The sequence below is a fragment of the Elephantulus edwardii genome, unplaced genomic scaffold, assembly GCF_000299155.1.
Source record: "Elephantulus edwardii isolate Elephantulus edwardi_28Jun2011 unplaced genomic scaffold, EleEdw1.0 scaffold00362, whole genome shotgun sequence".
Lineage (NCBI taxonomy): Eukaryota > Metazoa > Chordata > Mammalia > Macroscelidea > Macroscelididae > Elephantulus > Elephantulus edwardii.
Window position 1 is genome coordinate 1,169,555 of NW_006400112.1, and position 23,226 is coordinate 1,192,780.

The window sequence follows — 23,226 nt, forward strand, 5'->3', positions numbered from 1 at the left end:
CCCCATTTTTCCTTGTCTTTTCATCTCCAGAGTAATATATCATATGGTCATCTGACTCAAAATGCCCCATGCCAGTCCATCTCATCTCTCCAGTGCCTAATATGTCAATATTTATACGTTCCATTTCTTTCGTAACAATTTCTAATTTTCCTATATTCATGGCTCTCACATTCCATGTTCCAGTCACTAGGGTTTGCTTACAACTGTTCCTCCTCCTTTGTATTTCCATACTTGATAGTTCTGCCTACGTTGCCCTTTCTGTTAGTCTGCGTGTGTTCTGTTGTGCATAGAGTTTTCAGAGGCCTGCTATTTCAGAAGTGGGTGGCCAATCCTTCTTCCTAGTCTGTCTTAATCTGAATGTTCAGATTTAGAGGAGTATCTGACAGACAAGCAATTTATGGAGCAGTGAAAGAGAAATCCCTTATTGTGGAGTTAAGCTTTAGTTACAGTGTTGACCCCACCTCTAGCCCAGAGCCTTGACCCACTTACTTTCCAGCTCCACCCTCCACCAGGATACAGGAAGCTGCACTGGGGAAGGACTAGCTCTTTAAAATACCATACAAAGACTTCCTAAATGTGATTCAGGGCGCCCAGCATCCTTGTGTTTGCAGAGTGCCTTCAAAACTCACCTGTTCCAACCTGTGCCAACCTGTGAACTTCCCACCATAACCTACTATCTGCTATTCTCCAATCCACTTCCCGGTTCCCTTTTAGTAATCTTCCTAAACAATAGAGCCTGTTGTTTAATGAATTTCTGTATTATTTCCAGTGTTTAAAACTTAATTCTCATGCTTTGTATTTTCTTTTTTTGTCTCTTTGTGTGTGTGTCCATCATTTTGTTCACATTTTCAGGCATTAGCTCCTTTTTTTCATTTTTATAATGGTTGACTGTTCTAGAATGTTCCTCCATAAGCAGAGAGCACAATTGACTATTGTGCTGTACCAAGAGGATTCCAACTAGTTAAATTTTTTTAAATTCCTGACATGTGTTTAACTGTTGTCTCTTCATTTTAAGACTTTTAATACAAATGTCATTTTTAATAAACAAATCCAAAACCATTGTGTTTCTGTGCTTTATATTCAGTGTCTAAATGCAGGCAGTGTTATAGCTGAGGTAGACTGGATGCATTGTATCCCCAGGAGGTACCAAATCCAGTGAGGAATCCCGTGACATTATACCCAGCTCCTAAAATGTAAAGAAAATCATCGAATTCTAGGGAGTTTGGGGGAGGGCCAGGCCATCTGACTACAAGATTAGCAAGTATTACGAATCTTAATCTGACTTGGGTAACTTAACCTCACTGAAATTAGGAAAGGGAGAAACCAATTCATGATATTACTTACAGTCTGGGAAAGTAACCATACAGCTGACTACAGACACATTGATTCTCCCCATCCCCATTTGTTATGTCATCAAAAATGGGGGAAATGATTTCCAATTTCAAAAAAATCCTATTTGGTAGTGTCTTGCAGTATACATGTATGAGTAGGAATTCTAGATGTTGGCTCAATCTTTTTGATGTTTTCATTTGGAACTCATTGAATTAAAAGAGAAAGTCTTTCTAAAAAAAAATCATTACTATTGTACAAGCTAGGGCAAGGTTCCACAATCTGTTGTTCATAAGGTTGTTATGGTTAATAGTTGACTTCACAGCACCTAACAACAACGTTTTATACCATAAGTTCAGTAATGTTTGTGGTGTGTTTTTTTTCATTATTATTGACAACAAATAACCTAGTTGCTTGGGTTTCTTAAAATTTCATAAATTTTAATATTGTAATTTCTGTTTGATTGGCAATGAATTAATAAGTTTTGCATTTATTAACCAACATATATAACCCTGAATGTGTTTTGTATACCGAGGAACATAATGCTAGTGAATGCAGCACTGTTTTTAAAACTTAGATCATTAAGAAACAGGCAAAGATAATATGTACATGTATATGCTCTACATCTTGATATTGTACATCTTTTCTTTTTTGAGGTTACATTTCTGAATCATTAAGCATCTTAATAGCGATGAGCTTGAATGAAAATGACAGATTTCTGAACACTGAGGAAAAAGTTGATAAAGATACATATTTCAGACACAGGATTGATTTGGTTCTTGGGTAGTATATTACTAATATTACCTTTTTTTGTAGTCTAGTGTGAAAAAGCCCAGTGTTAAAATTCTGAAAAACTTTGATGAAGCAATAATTGTGGATGCTGCAAGTCTGGATCCAGAATCTCTATATCAACGAACCTATGCAGGGTAAGGCTGGTTTATATCTGGAATTTTTGCAAGTGTAGAGAACTTTGTATCATTTTAAAATGAAGCTCACTAATTTGTTAATATATGCCCAGTGTTTTTACATACAAGTTTGTAGTGCAGCATGATTAGAATCGGTTCTATGGAGTGACTTCCCTGGGCTATAATTTTCACTTAGTTCTTCTTGACATGCTATTTAATCTCTTTGTGCCTCTGGTTTTTGCCTCTATAAATTGAAATTCATGCTTCAGAGGTTAGTGGTGGTGGTGGTGGTGGTGGTGATTGTGGTGTGCCATCAAGTCAGAACTGATCCATAACTGACCCTATTGCTTTTTAGAGGCAATAAATCACACAGGAAGAGACTGCCCATCCATCTCCTACAGAGTAGCTGGTAAATTTGAACCTTATACCTGTGGCATTACAGCACAGGTTCTTATCACTAGGTACTCCCTCCACTGGCTTGCTAGGGAGGTTCAGTAAAGTAAGACATAAGAAGCATTTGCCATTGACAAACTTGAGGCTACTTCATTGTGTGTGAAGGTAGATTTATTCTCCATAGAGATGTCAGTGACTAGTAAGTTCTAATGTAGATTCTTCTTCTTTTTCATTTTATTTTATTTTATTATTTGTGTGTACCGTCAAATCAGATCTGACTGGTACAGGAGGAGATTGTCCCTCCTTCTCCGGCAAAGCATCTGGTGGATTCGAACCATGCGCCTCTGGAATTGTAGTGCAGTTTCTTGCCACTAGGCCACCAGAGCTCCCCTCAGTCCTTTCTTTCAAGGCACTTCTGGGTGTATTGGCACTGCCAGTCTTTCTCTTAGCAGTCAAGTGCATTGTTTTCACCATCCAGTGTTCTAATCATCTAATACACATTCATCTAATATACATTCTTAAGTGTTAGTTACTATGATTATCATCATGATTTTACTAGCATTTGTAAGATTAGTGAATGTAATGTTTATATAGTACATTTTATGCTCTTTGTACACTTCGTTTGATGGGAATAGTATCTGCTTTTTAAAGGATACTTTAAAATAAATTTTTAAATGCCAGCATCATTTATTCATTAAAAAGTGGAATAAAATATTGCTTTGCACTTAAAAACTACATTTAGATTGTTCATTTACGTATAAAAACTGACCGTAATTTATTCCAGTCTTTTTTTTTCTACCACCATCATAAGGAATTGTTGTTGTTATGTGTCATCAAGTCAGAACTGACCCATAGAAAACCCACTAACAGATTTTTCAGAGGCAGTAAATCACTTGGAAAGAGATTGCCCTTATTCCTCCTGTAGAGCAGTTGGTGGATTCGAACCATATGCCTTTAGGTTGACAGCATACCTCTTACCACTTGGCCACTAGAGCTCTCTTCCTAAATGAGTAGCATCCCTCTTTCTCACTATTTTAAGACACTGCCATTATGCCCAAATATATCTGTCTTGAGGCCTACTGCTCCATTTGATTACACCTCAATTCTAATCTTCTCTGCTTGTGCTCAGGATCTGCACAGTTGCATACTGTTTTATTTTTATATAATTGATATTGTATGTTTTGTATCATTAACAGTGAATTTTTAGTATTTTTCATTCTTAGTGTATACATGTTGTATTATTCATGTTGTAGTTGGTGTATACCATAGAGTCAGAACTGACCAATAGTTGACTCTCCAGAGGGTTTTCTTTGGCAGTTAATTGCACGAGAGGAGAATACCCATCCTTCTCCACTGGAGCAGCTGGTGGCTTCTAAATGCGTGCATTGGGGATTACAGCACAGCTTCTTTACACTAGGCCACCAGAGTATGTGGTAGTACTCATATATAATATTAATTACAGCTCATAATAATGGCAGGTATTTTGTAGTGTGTTGCAATATTTGGTATTGATGAATACTAAAGTTTTTTTGCAGTTTGTCTCTGTTACTTAGAATTTTGCAAAAGACCTACTTTTATTTGCTTCACTTTATCAAGAAGAGGATGGTTTTTATTTTAAGAAACTATATCAATTTTATAAGGAGTTGCATTGCTAACCAAGAGGCTGGCAGTAGCTCCTCAGGAGAAAGATGGGCAGCTTCTTCCCCTGTGATTTCCTCTGATGAATACCTGCTGGAGGGCTGGCTAGAATCAGGTCTAACTCAGCAGCAATGAGTTAGTTGTCTGTTGTTACCGATTTACCTTTAACAGAAACAATATTCTTTTATATTACCACTAACCATTAATAACAATACTAGTTTTTCCCACTTTCTTGTCAGTTCTAAAGAAGATCAGATTTTTTGAGGTTTTTTCACCCAGTACTGGATAATGTCTAATAATGTCTGACTTCTTTTGATAAGTTCATGGGTTCAGATCTTTCTTCTGTAAACTGACTATTCATATCCTTTTTACATATGGTTTCTTAATACTAGAATTCTGTGTCTTCGTGGATATTAGTCATTGGTTTATAATAGCCACTTTGCATTTAATATTCTTTACATTTTAACTTTATTGATTTCTTATCATTGTTATTGTTATGTGCTGTCAAGTTGCCTGCAACTCATAGAGACCCTATTTACAACAGCTCTGAAGCCTGCCCTGTCCTGAGCCAGTCTAACTGACCCTGACACATCTACCCCCGTTACACCAGTTACTATATCAATCCATCTCATCTGGGGTCTTCCTCTCCTGCACTGTTCCTCTACCCTTCCAAGCATGATATTCTTCTCCAAGGACTGGTCCCACCTGGCTATATGCCCAAAGTTTTTGAGACAGAGCTTCAAAATCCTAGCCTCCAAGGAAAAACTTGGTTTCACTCTAAGACAGACCTCTTCGTTTTCTTGTCAGTCCATGGTATATTTAAAACTTCCCCAGATAGGAACTCTTAGACACTGTTGGTGGGATTGTAAAATGATATAACCACTTTTGAAGGTAGTTTGACGTTTTCTCAAAAAGCTGAACATAGAAATTCCATATGGCTCAGCTATTCCACTGCTTGGAATATACCCTGAGAAAATGAAAGCTGAAGCAAAAACAGATTTGTGCACCAATATTCATAGCAGTGTTATTCACCATCGCAAGAATGTGGACACAGCCAGTGTCCAACCACAATTGAATGGACTGAGAAATAGGATGCATTCACATGATGGAATATTATGTAGCATGCAGGAGCAATGATTTTTGAAAGTGACTACCTACCTTGGGAGGTACTAGAGATCATTATGCCAAGTGAACTAACTCAGTCCTCTAAGGATAAATACTGTATAAGACCATTATTGTAGAAATAGATAACTAGTAAAATGTGTAAGATAACTAGTAAAATGTGTATGAGGATCCAAGGGGAAGGGGCAGGTAGGAGCAGAGGGGAGAGGATGGACAGGGACCTAATCGTAGAGTTGCACAATTTGATGAGTAGATGGAGGAGTGGGTAAAGGAAATGGGAAAGATCCAGTATGAAAAACAATGTATATAGGCTTTGTAAGTAAACCAGTATAAAATGAAAAATTTCTTTAAAAAACAAAAAGACTCATGAAAAACAAAGTATATGAACTTTGTAAGTAAACTAGTATAAAATGAAAAATTTATTTAAAAAAACAATAAGCTCCAGCACCACAACTCAAAGGCATTGATGTTTCTTCTGTCATCTTTAATCATTGTCCAGCTCTCTGATGCATAACCAGCAATTGCAAAGACCCTGGCCTGAATCAGGCACACCCTTAGTCTCTCAGCTGACATTGTTTATTCTCAGTACTCTGGAGAGGTCCCTGACAGCACATTTTCCTACTGCTCTTTGATTTCCTGACTGCTGGTACCAAGAGGGTTGATTGTGAATGGACGGAATAACATCTCTTATAGAGACTTTTATCTTTTTTTTATTATTTATTTTGTCTGTTTTTATGATTTATAACTTAAAGATATTTCTTTTTTTAATGCCAAACATATTACATGTTTTCTTCTAATATTTTATGGTGTCATTTTTTTTTCCATTAAAGGCTGATATGAGATAGGAAATGAATTTTTGCATTAGTTAGCCAACACCCATTAGTAGCATATCTTTCATCATTATTTTGAGACGCTAACCTTTATTCTGTAGTGTATCACCACTGTCACACACTAGCAAAATCTGTTGAAGATTATCTAGAAACAGCTGGAACATTGACAAAGAACTACCAGAAATACAAACTGGATTTTAGAAAAGGTTGTGGCACTAGAGTCATTATTGCCAGTGTCAGGTGGATCTTAGTAGAAAGCAGAGTACCAGAAGGATGTCCATGTTTCATTGACTGAGCAAAGGCATTTGACTGTGTTGATCACAACAAATTGTGGCAAACCTTGAGGAAAATGAGAATGCCAGAACACTTCATTATACAAAACATATGCTTGGAACAGAAAGAAGTCCTCAGAATAGAGCAGGGATACATTGCATAGTTCAAAATGGGTAAAGGAGTGCATCAGGGATGCGTCCTGTTTCCATACCTTTTCAATCTGTGTGCAGAACAGATTATTTGGGAAGCAGGAATTTATGAGAAGAAATGTGGCATCAGTATTGAAGGTAGACTCATCAACATCCTATGATATGAAGATGACACAAATAATTGCTTGCTAAAACGGAGGAGGACCTGAGGTGCTTGCTGAAAGGAGTGTAGTCTTCAATATGGAAGCTCAACATCAAGAAGACAAAGAATCTCACCCCTGGGCCACTTGGCAGCACCATTATAAATGGAGAAGAGATTGTGGTTGTTAGCAATTACCGTTTGCTCGGCTCCACTATCAGCACTCAGGAAGTCAAAAGATGAATCGCATTGGGAGTATCTGCTATCATGGACCTCTCCACAGTGCTGAAAAGAATGATGCCAGTCTAGAGACTAAGGTGTACCTAATTCAGGCAATTGCAATTGCAATTACTTTACATCAGAGAGCTGGAAAATAACTACGGATGGCAAAAGAAAAATCAGTACCTTCGAGTTGTGGTGCTGGATAAGAGTCTTGAACATAGCATGGACTGTCAAGAAAACAAATAGGTCTGTCTTAAAGAGGGTGAGACCAAGTTTCTCCTTGGAGGCTAGGATTTTGAAGTTCTAAGAAGGGTGACCCAACAGAGTGTGGAAACTATAGAACCACATCTTTTATCTTCCATGCAAGCAAGATTCTACTGAAGATTATCCAAAAACGACTGGAACAGCACATCAGCAGAGAACTGCCAGAAGTTCAGGCTGGGTTTAGATGGGGTCGTGGTACTAAGGATAGTATATCTAATGTTAGATGGATGTTAGCTGAAAGCAGGGAATACCAGAGGAATGTCTCTCTGTCTGTGTTTCATTGATTATGCAAAGGCATTTGACTGTGTGGATCATAACAAACTTTGTCTAACTCTGAAAAGAATGGGAATCCCAGAACACTTTATCGTGCTAATGGCAAAACCTATACTTGGACCAAGAGGCAGTCATCAGAACAGAGCAAGGAAACACTACATGGTTCAAAATTAAGAAAGGCGTACACCAGGGATGTGTCCTGTCTCCATACTTTTTCAACCTGTATGCAGAACAGATGATCCGGGAGGCTGGGCTCTATGAGGAGAAATGTGGCGTCAGGATTGGTGGACGATTTATCAACAACCTGCGTTATGCTGATGACACAACCCTGCTTTGCTGAAACTGAGGAGGACCTGAAGTGCTTGCTGCAGAGGGTCAAGGACTGCAGCCTTCAATATGGATTGAGGCTCAAAATCAAGAAGACAAAGATTCTCACTACTGGACCAATTGACAGCATCAGGATGGATGGTGAAGAGATTGAGATTGTTCTCAGCTTTAGTTTGCTTGGCTCCACAGTCAACACTCTTGGCACCAGCAGCCAGGAAATTAAAAGATATATTGCGATGGGGAAAGTCTGCTGTTAGGTGGTAGGGATCTCTCCAAAGTATTGAAGAGCAGTGGTTGTCCCTCTGGAGACTAAGGTGCATCTGATACAGGCCATGGTCTTTGCAATCACTTGTTATGCATCAGAAAGTTGGACAGTGATAGTAGGAGAATTGATGCCTCTGAGCTGTGGTGCTGAAGAAGAGTATTGAGGGTACGTACCATGGACTGCCAAGAAAACAAACAGATTCATCCTTGAGAGGGTTAAACCAGGCTGCTCCTTGGAGGCAAGGGTCCTGAGGCTTCGTCTGACATACCTTGGACCTGTTGTAAGGAGGGACCAGTCCTTGGTAGGGTGGAGGGACAGTGCAGGAGGGGAAGGCCCTCTATGAGGAAGATTGATTCAGTGACTGGGGTAATCAGAATGGCTGTATCAGAGACAGTGCAATTGGCACAGGACAGAGCAGAGTTTAGGACTGTTGTACAATACACTCAACAGCACATAACAACAACAACATCTCACATACTTTGGGCATGTGGCCAGGAGAAACTGGTCCTTGGAGAAGGACATCATGCTTGGAAGGGTGGAGGGACAGTGCAGGAGAGAAAGACCCCGGATGAGATTGATTGATTGATTGATACGGTAACTGAGACAATGGGGGTTGGTGTTTCAGAATTAGTGAGACTGGTTCAAGACAGGGCTGTGTTCAGGGCTGCTGTACATAGGGTTGCTGTGGATTGCAGGCAACTCAAGAGCACATAACGACATATTTTTGTATATTCATATAGTCTCTTCTGAATTTGTGTTCTATTGCATTTATTTTTTTAAGTCTAGTTTATGTAGATAAATTGGTGGCATAATTAATAGGCAATTGCACTGCTAACTCCAATGTGGCACCCGTTTAGAGATTTTAATCCACCAGCAGCTCCTTCAGAGAATGACTGGCAGTCTCCTGGATATGATTTACAGCCTCAGAAAACCCACTAGAGGGTCAGTTTTTAGTCAGTCCCAACTTAACAAGAAGTTGAGTTTTGAGTGGTAACTTTTTTTGTGTACAACTTCAGTGACTTTTCACAAATAATGTAGGTACATCTACCACCTCAGTAAAAGTATAGAGCATTTCATCACCAAAATGGTTCATGCCAATCAATCTCATCCTCCCAATACTTGCCTTTCATTGCTGTAATTCTACCTTTCCTAGAATTGACTGGGTAGCTGTCCTCCAGGTTTCTTGGCACAACCTGTTGAGCACGTCCAGGACTGCATCTGTTTACTACCAAGAATGAGATAAGAGAGAGTAAAGACAGGGGGCCAGCGGTCCTGATGACTGAAGTGCCTAAGCCATGCCTCTCTGTGTATTTATTGAGAATCATCAGGAAGGTGAACAAAAGATAATCACAGGGTAGTAGAAAATAAAAACAAAGGATCATGGGGAAGTCTTTTGCAGATAAAGCAGAGTTCTTCTCTATTGTTTACCTTATGCTAATCTCAGGAGGGAGGGATTCAGTAAATACAAACTAAGAACAATGTTGAACTTTTTTTTTTTTTTTTCAATTTTTTTAATATTATTAATTTTAATTCTGTTGTGCATAGTGTCTCTCTGGAGACTAAGGTGTGCCTGATACAGGCCATGGTCTTTGCAATCGCTTGTTATGCATCAGAGAGTTGGACAATGACTAGGGAGGACAGAAGGAGAGTGGATGCTTTTGAGCTGTGGTGCTGGAGAAGGGTACTGAATGTACCATGGACTGCCAGGAAAACAAACAGATTCATCTTGGAGAGGATTAAACCAAGCAACTCCTTGGAAGCAAGGATTCTGGGGCTTCGTCTGACATACTTTGGACATGTTGCCAGGAGGGACGGGTCCTTGGAGAGGGACATCATGCTTGGGAGGGTGGAGGGACGGCGCAGGAGGGGAAGACCCTCTATGGGATGGATCAGTTCAGTGACTGGGGTAATCGGGATGTGTGTGTCATAGGCAGTGCGGTTGGCGCAGGATAGAGCAGGGTTTAGGGCTGTTGTGTATAGGGTCGCTATGAGTCGGAAACGACTCGACGGCACATAACAACAACAACAACAACATTAATTTTAATGAAAATTTGCAGACTTTGGATTTCCATTCATTCATTGTTGTACTTTTCTCCCTGCCCCCCACCCCCAGTACTCTCTTCTCTTTGAACAGTAAAAGAAAAATTCTTTTCATTGTTTTACAATCCCTCCCCCCAGGTCTACTTCTCTATACAGCCTTAATTCTAGACTCCTGTCATGACAATAATACCTAATCACATATCCCTTTCAAACAGTTTTCTCCCTCAGCTGTTTCAATGCAGTATGCATTATTTATCCCATCTTTCTCAGTGTCCCCCCTAGCCCATGTCAGTCTTGTTTTACAACAAGGGTGCTATGCAATATTTGTCCTTTTTGTGACCGAGATATTTCACTCAGCATAATGTCCTCTAGGGTCACCCATTTGAATAATACTGCATGAGTTCCTTGTTTTTCAATGCCGCGTAATATTCCATTGTGTGAATATACCACCGCTCCTCAATCCATTCGTTTGTTGTTTCCAACTTCTTGCTATTGTAAACAAAGCCATGATAAACATGGATTTCCATATATCTGGTTGGGTGGCTGTTATGGTCTCTTTAGGGTATATTCCCAATAGTGGAATTGCTGGGCCAAATGGCATCTCTATTTGCAAATTTTTGAGAAAGCACCACACCACCTTCCACAATGGTTGCACCATTTTACACTTCCACCAACAGTGAATAAGGGTTCCAGTTTCTCCACAACCTCACCAGCATTTGTTGCTTGCTGTTCTGTTAAATTTTGCCATTCTTACTGCGGTGAGATGATATCTCATGGTTGTTTTGCAATGTTACGTTGTTTTGCATTCTTAAGGAATGCCTTAGTGCCCCAGGGTAAACTCTAGCTTATATTACACCTCCCTTAAATCCTGATACAGCATTTTGTTTATTATTAATATTAAATTTGATGATTCGGCTCCCCACAGTGGAGGAAGAAAAGACCAAGATAGATTTCCTGAGAGACTCTGAATATTCGCAGCATTCTAGCTGAGAAACCAAACAATGGGAAGAACTCAGAAAGTTAAGGACTTTAACAGAAGATTTCAAAGGACAACAAGAGAAGACAAAGTAAAGTATTATTACAAAATGTGCAGAGGTAGCTTTAGTCAGAAAATCTAAAGGGACAAACTTGCTCAGTATTTCTCAAGCTAAAGGAACTGAAGAATAAATTGATAGAATACCAATTGACATATTTCAAAAAACAGATGCAAACCTGGACTTTCTCGCCAAATTATGTCAAGAAATCTGAAGTACCATTATTAGAATATGTCATCTACCCTTCTTTTGTAAAATTTATCGTTTTCCTTTTGTACGTGTATTTTCGAATTGTGAATTACCTATTGTCATCTTTTAAGATTTCTTTTTGAGATTTTAAAAGGAATTTTATTGACTTAAAGGTTATTTTGCATTATCTGAGAAAGTTCTATATTATTTACCTCTACTTTGAATAACAGAATACTGATTGCTATAAAAACAAACAGATATATGAAGTATATTTCTGTCTTTTTCGATTTAGTTATTATATACTTGAGAAGTTTCCCCTTCTAAGTTTTCTAATAATTGTTAAGTATTAGATTCTGTGTTTCACTCTTATGTAGAAAAATGACGTTTGGCAGAGTCAGTGACCTGGGCCAATTTATCCGAGAATCTGAACCTGAACCAGATGTAAAGAAGTCAAAAGGTTTGTAATGTTTTGATACTTTGTATGAGGGGGTAGGGTGTGTGTGTGTGTGTGGGGGTGTGTGTGTGTGTGTGTGTGTGTGTGTGTGTAATAACCACCATGACTGTCCTCCTATTTCACAAATGAAGAAACAAAGACTTCATATAATGATTTAAAGGTTATTAGCTTTAAAGAAGAAATTGCATTTAAAAGTAAAACTCCTGTTAAAATTCTCATGGAATTTAAATTATAAGGACAAAATTTCTGTTCTTTTTATTTCAACAGTAACATTAAATTATTGCACACCATTTTTGGATAAATAATACATTCTTTTATCATTTATGCATTGATAGAATAGTAGTATTTTGTTGTTTTTAAAAAATCTCACCAATTTTTAAAATAATTTATGAGGGGAGGGAAAAATCACTAACTAGATAATAGATATGAATTAGGACAAGTGAAGGGTCAAACACTACACAGTAATGGGATGATCAGCACAGTATCATCATAATCAAACACATTGAGGGAATGACTTGCTGGTCCTAAGGACTTAGGAAGCTCTGTTGACCTCATGGTGAGAAGCTGTGCTGGGCAGTCAAAATCACTTGGCTTAACATAGTCCACAAAGACAGTGTTCTGTATCCAACTTCAGAGAACTACAACTTTACAGTCTTAAAAGCTTGTGAGCAGCCTTCTAAGGTCTCTCTTTATCTGGAGTGAAGAAGGAAAAAGAAAAGCAAAGTGGACAGAAACAGTCCATAGGACTAATGGGCTACACAAACCTCATTCCTTCTAAGGTACTACTCTTGGTCTCTCTTTATTTGGAGTGAAGAAGGAAAAAGAAAAGCAAAAGTGGATAGAAACAGTCCATAGGACTAATGGGCTACACATACCTCAATCCACACAGCCTAAAGCCAGAACAACGAGATGGTGCCTTACTGCTGACCATGTAGAAGACATAATAGATGGTTATTCTGGACAGAGGGCAAAAACTGTGTAACAAAACATAAAAACAGCCAGCCTTCCTGGTCCTATAAAGACTTGGGGATGCCATGCTAATTACCCTTAGTCATCCTTCAAACCCTGAACACAACTCACCCATGAAACAAAACTCAGCCAACTCATGGATCTTTGAGGCAACTGATATAATACAGTTATTCACTCCTTAGAACAGTCAGCTACTCAGGCTCAAAAGGACAGAATCTGTGCAGGCTTTATGCTCAGTAGGCAAAAAAATTTCAAGGTATTAGGATTAGGGGAAATAAGAGTCACGAGGAAGAAGCAGGAGGTTCACAGTTTCATTGTGGGTATCTTGTTCAGTAACATCAGTTATAAATGTCCTAAAACAAAAAAGTACCTGTTGCCAAGTTAACTTTATTAGTTTATCCATGTAATTTCTTACACGATTTCAGCACACAGATGAACAAAGGAGAATCTGCATAGTAGGTCATTCAATAAGTAAATTTTTGGGGGCCTTTATGAGTATTCAGTAGGCAGTTTAGAAGATACAGATCCTGCCATTCAGAAATTTACACACCAGTGGTGGTGGTGGTTGTGTGACTGTGAGTTTTTGGTCAAACACTAGTGGTTATATACCTTTGATTGTGTCAAAGAAGAGTACTGGAAGGAGGTTACTGGTGGTTCTTTTTAGGAGAGGAGCAGTAGGTGACCACTGTAAGGTATTGGCCAAGAGGTCCCTACATTATTATCAGGTAGTAAAACAAACAGAAACTACAGAGTTACAGATTTAATAGAAAAATCCCTGAATGAGTTTTTGGATTTTTTTAAGCTACTTCTGTTCATCTAGCAGCTAATGAAGAAATGCAACTATTTCAAAATATGTGTTGGTTATTTTTTATTTGTTTTCTATAAATTAATATATTGTTGTTATGTGCCATCAATCACCTGCAATTTGATGTATGATATAGCTCTGAAGCCTACCCTATCCTGAGCCAGTCTCACCGACTCCGTTACCCCCATTGCCCTAGTTACTGTATCAATCCGTCTCATCTGGGGTCTTCCTCTCTTGCACTGTCCTGCCACCATTCGGAGCATGATGTCCTTCTCCAAGGATTGGTCCCTCCTGGCCACATGCCCAGTGTAGGTGAGATGGAGCTTCAAAATCCTAGCCTCCACGGAGGAAGTTGGTTTTGTCCTCTCCAAGACAGACCAATTTGTTTTCTTGGCAGTCCATGGTATGTTCAAGACTCTTCTCCAGGACCAAAACTCAAAGGCATCAGTTCTTCTATCATCCTTAGTCATTATTCAGCTCTCAATTACTCAGCGTAGCAAGTAATTGAGAAGACCATGGACTAGATAAGGCTCACCTCACTCTCTAGACTGGAAAGGTCTCTGACAACAGATTTACCTAATGCAATTCACCTTTTGATTTTCTGACTGCTAGTGCCAAAAATGTTGATTGTGGAGCTGAGCAAGCTGTAATTGTTAACAACCACAATCTCTTCTCCATCCATCATGGTCCTCCATTTGGCCCTGTGGTGAGAATCTTTGTCTTCTTGATATTGAGCTTCAATACATTGAAGACTACAGTCCTTGACCTCTGCAGCAAGTGTTTCAGGTCCTCAGTTTGAGCAAGCAGGGCTGTGTTTTGGAAGTGGGAATAAGCTGCACTGCAGTCACAGAAGTATCCATGGGAGAAGGATAGATGATCCCCCCCTGTGTGATTCACTGTCCCTGAAAACCTACTTAGAGGATCAGCTCTGAGTGGGTTCTGACTCTAAAGCAAACAACAACTGTTAAAGGTTTGGTTTTTGTTTCTCGGCTATGATCTATTACATTGTGGTATTTGGTTTTGGAGGTGGGGTTTTCCCCCTCTTTTTTAACTTTTTTAAATTTATTTTTGTGTATGTGATTTGAGTGAAAGTATAAAGCAAATTAAGCTTTCATCCTATACATTACTAGACATTTCGTTCAGGAGCATCCATTTTGATAGCTACAATGAAATTGCACATGTCCCACTTGGCTGTCAGTAATTTTTATTTCTATTCATCAATTTATTGTTTCTTTTTTTAATGTTTTTAATTGTGATTAGTTTTGTTTTTCATTTGTACTGAAGTTTAGAGATCTGATTGGCTTTTCATTCAATTTTTTATACACATTTTGTTTCATAACTTTAATTGTAACTGATTAATAAACTATATTTAATCTTTCCCTTGTTTTATTTGCCTTTCCTTTTTTTCTTTTTACTTCCATCCCCTTCTTTTCCTACTCCTAGTAACAACTTAGTGGTTAAAGATTTAAAGGGGGAGGGGGAGAAGAAGTATTTAAAGTAAGTTTTTTTTCTCAGACCACTTGTTTATCCACTCAGTCTCTTCATGCTGTTCATTCATCCTGTAAAAAACATTAATGACTGCTTTATACATCTACTAATATAAGTACCAGAAAGTAAAGAAAATTTTTACCCTCATAGACCTTAGCATTTGTTTGGATTAGAGAATAAACAAAAAAGAACCATGAATGTACATGTATTTATATTTAAAAAAAAACAAAAGACAGAGTAAAATTATGATGTGATTATCTCACTAAAGCATTCAAATGGAGACCTGAATACAGTAGGAAAATAAGCTCTAGCAATATCTGGAAGAGCCTTCTTTACGAAAGGAATAAGAATAAATAACATAGAGCTGGAGAGTGCAACATGAATACTACACAAGAAGATTAAAGTGGTGGAGAGGTAGACACAAGGGATGCTAGTAGAATGTGAATAAGATTACCAGAGGTCATAATTGTTTTAGGATATTGGTAGATGTTGAAGTAGGGAAGTGACATAATCTGATTTATATTTTAGAAGGACCACTGTGGCAGCTCTTTGGAAAATAGAATATAGTGGTTTAAGAGGAGAATCCAGGAAACAGAATATTATTGCTATAGTCCAGGTAAGGGATAACAGTGGTTTTGAATTTGGCCAGTAGCAGAAAAATAGTCAGATTTGGGTATATTTGAAGACAGAGACAAAAGATTGTCTGCAATCTAGCCTGTCAAGTTAATTCATTATTTATTTAGTTGAGATACACCCACATGATTGCCTGTTGGTTTATCCCATCCATTCATCCTGTTTGTTTCAACTAATTGTCCCGATGTATCTTTAAGTCAAGTAATTTTTGGCAAATTAATGTATTTTATAAAAGGCTAGAAATCTCATTAATTCACACTGTAGGCATTTGAATGATTATATACTAGGCACAGTGCCAAGGGTACAAATTAAAAGTTGTAATCTGTCATCCAGTACCACCCAGTATACTGTGAGCAAGCAGATTTGTAAGCCAACAGTTGAATGTTACTTTGGGGGAAAAATCTGACTACTAGAGTTGAATTTCCTGTCATAATAAGCCTCAGATAGACACATAGCCTACCTACCTCTTCTACAGGTTCTTTCCTTACAAATTCACCTTCACATTCATCCCTTACTCTATAAAATAGCTAGTTTTTTTAAATCTTGTTTTCAAAGCTTTTCTGTCGTGTTTGTGCTTTGAGTGAGTATTATCAGCTGATGGCTTCGTATGTTCTGTTCAGAAGATAGCAACCATGAGCACCCCTTTGTCTTTCCCATCACAGAGCCACATTCTTCCTGCCTTTTCTGTTCACATTTTGTTCTTTCCTCATGTTACAGTGGAAATGATGGACTCTGGTTTCTACACTAGTGCATCCTCTCTCTGAGGTATCCTATAACTTAATAAATCAAAAGCAAAATACTTTCTTTTCCCCACAATGTCTTTTCTGTTCAAATGTCATCTTCGTTTAAATCTGACTCTACTTTTCTTTACGCTCCACATGCCATTCATCTGATTCTTGATAAATTGTAACAAAACACATTTTAAATTCTTCACTTTTTCATTTTTTTTTTCTAGTCTCACATCATCCAAATGCCTTTAGTGTTCATGTACCAATATTTTTGTCTAGGGTATTATAGTAGTTGTCTTACTTAGAGTCTTGCATCTCTTGATCCATTCCCTTATAGCATCCAGAACAATTTTCTTTTTAAATGTAATCCCAAATCAAGTCATTCTCTAGATAAAAACCTTTTGTTGGACTGCTGCTGTGCCTATTCAGCCTTGCCTTGCCTAATTTATTTGTTATTACTCTACCCATTGCTCTCTTCTTTTCTGGGTACATTGACCAGCTTTCAATTCCTCCAAGCCAGATTCTTTCCTCTAACGTAAGAGGGAACTGCTTATAGTTTCTTCTTTGTAGAGCCCTTAACCCACAGTTCTTTGCATGGCTGACTATTTGAGGTCTTTAATTCTCCCAGTTTGGAGCTATACATGTTGAATTTTGTCAGGTTTACAGTTCTGTGAATTCATTAGTCATGTTATATAACCATCACCCACTATCATCACCAGATTTCCCATCAGCATAAAAAGAAACTTCTTTCTATTCAGTGACTCCCCTTTTTTCCATCTCTCCTTTGTCTTTTAAGCTGTTAATAAACTTTAGGACATTTTATTCTGCTTCTTATATTATGTGTACTCATTTTAACTTAGTAAAATAGTATTTTAAAGGAAAGAAAATGCATTTTTATTATGAGAAATTTCATTTGAAACTCTGATCCTGCTCTGTGTCTTGTCTTCTAGCTGAAAGTCCGAGCACCTGCAGGCAAACCTTAGAAGCTACCCTGACTGAGGAGTTGTATCTTGTTCCTACCTTTTTTTTTTTTTTATTTAATTTTTTTAATTATTATTATTTTTGTGTGAGTGTACCGTCAAATCAGATCTGACTGTTACAGGAGGAGATTGTCCCTCCTTCCCCGGCAGAGCATCTGGTGGATTCGAACCGTGCGCCTCTGAGATTGTAGTTGCAGCTACTTGCCACTAGGCCACGAGAGCTCCCTCTTGTTCCTACTTGAATCATAAGATGTTAGTCTTCTAATAAACCCTCTAATAATTGTGGACATTTTCTGAGTTTAGTGTAGCCATTTTAACAGGTATCAGACATAATCATAGAGCAATAAGAGCTTTGGGAGGGACAGCTTAGTGTTAGAATTGAGGGAAAGATGTGAAGAAGGAAGGAGCTAGGAGGAGCTGCAGAAATGGCTTGGTACTGTGGATTCTGTGGGTGGGAATTCTACCCCTTTGTGGAGGTCAGATGAGACCATTTGTATGTCAGCCATACTGTTCTTACACAGACTAATAATTTGTTTAATTGAACAGTAATGAATGTCTGTCGGGTACCTTAGGGAGCTCTGGTGGTCGAGTGATAAGAAGCTCCATTGTCAACCCAAAGGCACGTAGTTAAAAAAAAATCACTGTTTAGATCCTCTAGTGGCTCATTCTCCTCTCATACAGTTTCTTGCCTCTAAAAATCTGCTGAAAGATCAGCTGTGAATCAATCCCAAAACAACAGTACCTAACAGCAACAGCCACCAGATACAATGTAAAATAATATTAGAGGCAGTTAATTACAAAAATAGCAAAATCTCTGCTGTTGTTGAAGCAATATTCTATGGAAGCAAAATAGACTGTAAAGAAGTATAGAGAAGAACAAAATATGGATAGTGATGGCACTTAACAACAGTGAATGAGAAAATAAAGTGACTTAATAGAGGTTAATTTAGATTATGTGATCTGGGAAAGCTGCTCTAGAAAGACATTATTTGAGAAAAGTTTGTCATCAAAGTCCTTTTCTATAAATCTAGCAGTAGATGACAGTTTCTTTTGTCAGCTAAGAAGTATACCATCAACAGCTGGTTAAGTGAAATATGGTATAGACATATACATGAACTACTCAGCCTGTAAGATAAATGCTGTGTCATGAATGGAGCTTGAAGACCTGCTGAATAAAAGTAATCAGTCACAAATGGATAGATATCATATGGCTGTATTTATATAAAAAGACAAGAATTGGCAAAAGGATAGAGACCATAGTTTGTTAGTGCTTAGTAGACGCAAGAATAAGAGGGAAAGATTATTTTTGACGAAGTACTGAGTCCTGGTTTATGGTGATGGGAGGGAAAAAAATAACCACATTTTTAAGGGTAAGATTGCATAGCTGATGAATATGTAATTGCAGCTAATAAAATGGCTTTAGATAAAGTTGAATTTACAAACGTGGTGTGATACCTGTATTGACAACAATGACGACAACAACAAAAACAGCTACTGGGGCTGCTTATATATAACCTGTCACTTCATGGTTTGGAAGTTTAAAGCCCTGATGTTGTGGGACATCACAGTTAATCACCATAATAAGTGTTTAGTGCTTCTATTACAAGCCACCCAAGGCATACAAATATCTCTTCTCATGGAGAAACAAAGAAAAAGGAAGTGGAAGATATGGGACTGATTGCTTCCAGGGATAAATCCATCTTTTGCCATGAGACTAGATGGTACACCTATGGTTAATGAACATTTTGATCAAAGATTTCATGGAACAATCTTGATCAGTAGGAGAGATATGGGGGTCAGGAGCAATATAGAATACAATTTCAAATGCTCATAGATCCTGGAGGTTTCTGAAAACGTAAAGGGTGACTAAATCCCTGAAGCAGTAGCTCTTAGATTACTTAAACCGAAAATATCCTCATAATTATTCCTAAAACCAAACTAGTAAAGAATGTTTAACTTTTGCATTGTGCTCCTTTAAGATTTATGTGTATGGTATCAAAGGGACAACAGTGAATTGAAAGATGAGATCAGTTTAGGGAGCACTGGATTTGTGTTAAGGGGGAAGAATAACTTGGGGAAATGTAACCAGCGCCACTGAATTTCAGAGAGAGAAATTTTTAAATTGGTGTGAATTTCTGCTGTGTATAGGTAAGCTCAGCAACAACAAAATAAAATACATTATTAAATAAGAATAAATAAATGTATTCCTTCAACCACCATGCCATAAAGAGAAGAAAAATCTGGAATTCTGAAATAATCTTTCTAAATTTTTTCTGGTAGCACAACATAGTAAATGTGGTTCATTTTATTGAGTTAAAAATATTTAAAATTACAAACTTTCTGTTACATATTTTACCATAATAAAATTAGAACAAATAATGTTTATAAGTTTCACAGTCTTTTATGGAGGAAATAGAATCCATTTTTTAAAAATATTTACCGTCCTTAATATTTTGAATGGTATTATGCAAGGAAAGATGAATACCCATATTCCAAAAGTAGCAGCCTATACATAAGAGCATTTTTTTCTTCTGTATATTTGTGCATGAAATCATTCCATTTTGGCTTTGTTTACTAGGATCCATGTTCTCACAGGCTATGAAGAAGTGGGTGCAAGGAAATACCAATGAGGTAAATTCTACTTTTAATGTAAAGATATTCCCTTCCTAAACACACCTAAAATATAAGTAAATTATAGATTTCTACTTTAGTTTCCATGTTACACATCACAGCACAACCCAAATGTAGCAAGAAAAGGCTACCTTTCTTAGCATCTAGTAAGTGCCTGGCAATGAAGAGAACTTCTCCCAGGGAAGAATATCCATGCATTCAGGTTTCTATCTACATATACGTATCAGTAAGCAATATAAAAGAAAACAAAAATGTTTCTTTCTGAAAGTTTTACTTTTGGAAGTGGAGACTTGGTTTTTAAATACTGAAGTGTATTATTGAATGATGGAAATAGAAAAACTATTTTTACCATACAATATGAAAATTCTCATAGCATTGGGTACATAAATAGCTGACTTTAAAATAGTGGGTGACATACTACTACATTCTGTTACAGTGGCTGAGATCCGCTCGTACATGAGAATGTGCTGCTAGTTCCAAATAAATACAAATAATACTTACAGATTTAGAGCACTTCTAAATAAGAAATAACTTTTTAATATTTTATATTGGAAGGTTGTTGTTTTTGTTTTTGTTTTTTTTTAAATAGTCATTATAAACATTTTAATTACTTATTTTAGGCCCAAGAAGAACTAGCTTGGAAGATTGCTAAGATGATAGTCAGTGATGTTATGCACCAGGCACAATATGATCAACCATTAGAGAAATCTACAAAGGTAAGGAAGACTTCTGTTCTGGCCTAGCTTATATGCAAATGAGAAAATTTGAATTCAGGTAAATAAAAAATAACATAGGGAGTTTCTGCTTTTAAATGACTAACTGATCTCGGAAGTTGCCCTCTGATCATAAACAGCTAGAAAACACCTTGCAGACTAAATGCAATGACTGTTGATAGATACTGAACAATAGCAGTACAGGAATATAATCCTTACAACAATGGTAATATAGCATATTGCCTTCATGTTACATATTAGAAGCAATTTCCAGAGGAGGACAAAATCAAACAGAGCTCAGTAATCTTGCTGAACTGAAAAGTGAAAAGTTGAAGCTCAAAGTGGCTAGAAGGTATAGGACTGTGTACAAGAAAAGAGGCAGCAGGGATCTTTGGTGGCCTAGTGGCAAGAAGCTGCACTGCAATCCCAAGGTAAGGGTTTTAATGCACCAGATGCTCTGCTGGAGAAGGAGGGGCAATCTCCTCCTATACCATTCAGATCCAATTTGATGGTACACACAAAAAATATAATTTTTTTTTTTAAAGCAGCTGCACAGAATGCATTAGAGAGAGAGAAAGAGGTCCTCTGGAGTTCTAGGTGAATGTACATCTGTAAATACATTGGGAAACAACCAGGAAAGGGACCCAGAAAATAGTTGGCTAGAAATAGTCCAAGTTTATACTGACCAGAGTGGAGAGATGTTGTCATTCACATGCCAGTTGAGTAATATTTCCAGGATTCAACCATATTGACTAAAGTAAAGCACCTTAACCAGGTAGAAAAGCAAATTTTATAAGAATCAATCTGATCTTTTAAGTAAGTTGCATGCAGGACAAAAATGAGCCCTCTTTAAAAGAAAACAGCAAAATTCAGCACTCAACAATATGAAAGCATGGTATCTAGCAATTAAAATAAACAAATAAATAAAGCCAGCATTGCAAGAAAGAAAAGAAATCTTGATCCATAACCTATAGATAGATGGGTGCCAAAATGGCAAAGATTATGAATTCTACAAGCAAAGACCTTAAAGCATCTACTTTAAATCATATATTTAGGAATGTTAAGGAAACTATGGCTATAATGAGATAAATGAAAGATATATTAAAAAGACCCAAGTAAAACTTCTTAAAATATCAGAAATAAAAAGTATATTGAATGAGATTAACTGAAGATTAGAAACACAGAAGATATCAGGGAGAAACATTGAAAATTATGAAACACAGAACAAAAAGGGTAGAGCCTAAGCAAACTATGTATGAAATAATAGCAAGCCATCTAACGTATAATTAGAGTTTAAGACCAAAGGAAAGGATCGGGATGCAGAAGTGATTTTTTTAAAAGAAAAATGCCTAATTTTTTGATGAAAATTAAATGCAGGGACCCTAGAGTAGCTGTGATAAACATGATGTGCATGACCTTTGTTTTCTTGATACTGAGATATTTCATGTCTTCTTTACTTTAATCAAGCAAGGGTGTGTCATTTGCATAACACAGGTTGTTGATGAGTCTTCCTCCAATCCTGATGCCACATTCTCCTTTGTAGAGTCCAGCTTCACAAATTATTTGCCTAGCATACAGATTGAATAGGTATGGAGAAAGGATACATCCCTTACATACACCCTTCCTGATTTTAAACCATGCAATGTTCCCTTATTGTAGTCAGACAACAGCTTCTTGATCTAGGTATAGATTTCTCACAAGCACGATTAAGTGTTCTAGGATTCCCATTCTTCTCAGTGTTAGCAATATAAGAATCTCTTCCTGTCACCCATCCAGGCAGCTTTCCTCTACATTTCCTGGCAAAGTCTGGTAAGCATGTCCAGGGCTGCATCTGTGAGTCAAAACTTACCAATTCGTATTCCATAGATTTCTCTCTGGGTCTGTATTTTTTTACCAATGCTGTCAGTGCAGCTCAGATTTAATCTGACTCCACCTCTTTGCACATTAGAATATTTTGCTTTGTCTTCTTCAGCCACCCTTTGAAATCTGTTCAGCTCTTGCACTTTGACATCTTTTCTTTTTATATGCACCTCTTGATACTAATTCAATTTTTATAGTCTCTCCTAAGACATCTATTTTGCTTTTTTTCTTCCTCTCTTATTTTTATGGCCTTTTGTTATCTTCATAGATACCCTCTTTGATATTCTCTCACAGTTCCTCAGGTCTTTAATAATTGATGTGTACAAAAGAACTTTGAGATATCATCTCACCCCAGTCAGAATAGCAAAATTTAACAGAACAGCAAGCAAAAAATGCTGGCGAGGTTGTGAAGAAACTGGAACCCTTATTCACTGTTGGTGGAAGTGTAAAATGGTGCAACCACTGTGGAAGGCGGTGTGGTGCTTTCTCAAAAAGTTGCAAATAGAGATACCATTTGACCCAGCAATTCCACTACTGGGAATATACCTCAGAGAGACCATAACTTACATCCAA

At 37.5% G+C, this 23,226-nt stretch overlaps 1 protein-coding gene across 1 annotated transcript in view; it reads left to right on the plus strand.

Annotated features, from left to right (window-relative positions):
* AKAP10 (A kinase (PRKA) anchor protein 10) overlaps positions 1-23,226 on the plus strand; it is a 194,015-nt gene that overhangs the window by 147,708 nt on the left and 23,081 nt on the right. Inside the window, exons 11-14 of the mRNA XM_006902055.1 lie at positions 2,146-2,255; positions 11,767-11,849; positions 20,028-20,080; positions 20,701-20,796. Of these exons, the coding sequence (XP_006902117.1) occupies positions 2,146-2,255; positions 11,767-11,849; positions 20,028-20,080; positions 20,701-20,796 (342 nt within the window). The remainder of the gene's footprint in view (positions 1-2,145; positions 2,256-11,766; positions 11,850-20,027; positions 20,081-20,700; positions 20,797-23,226) is intronic.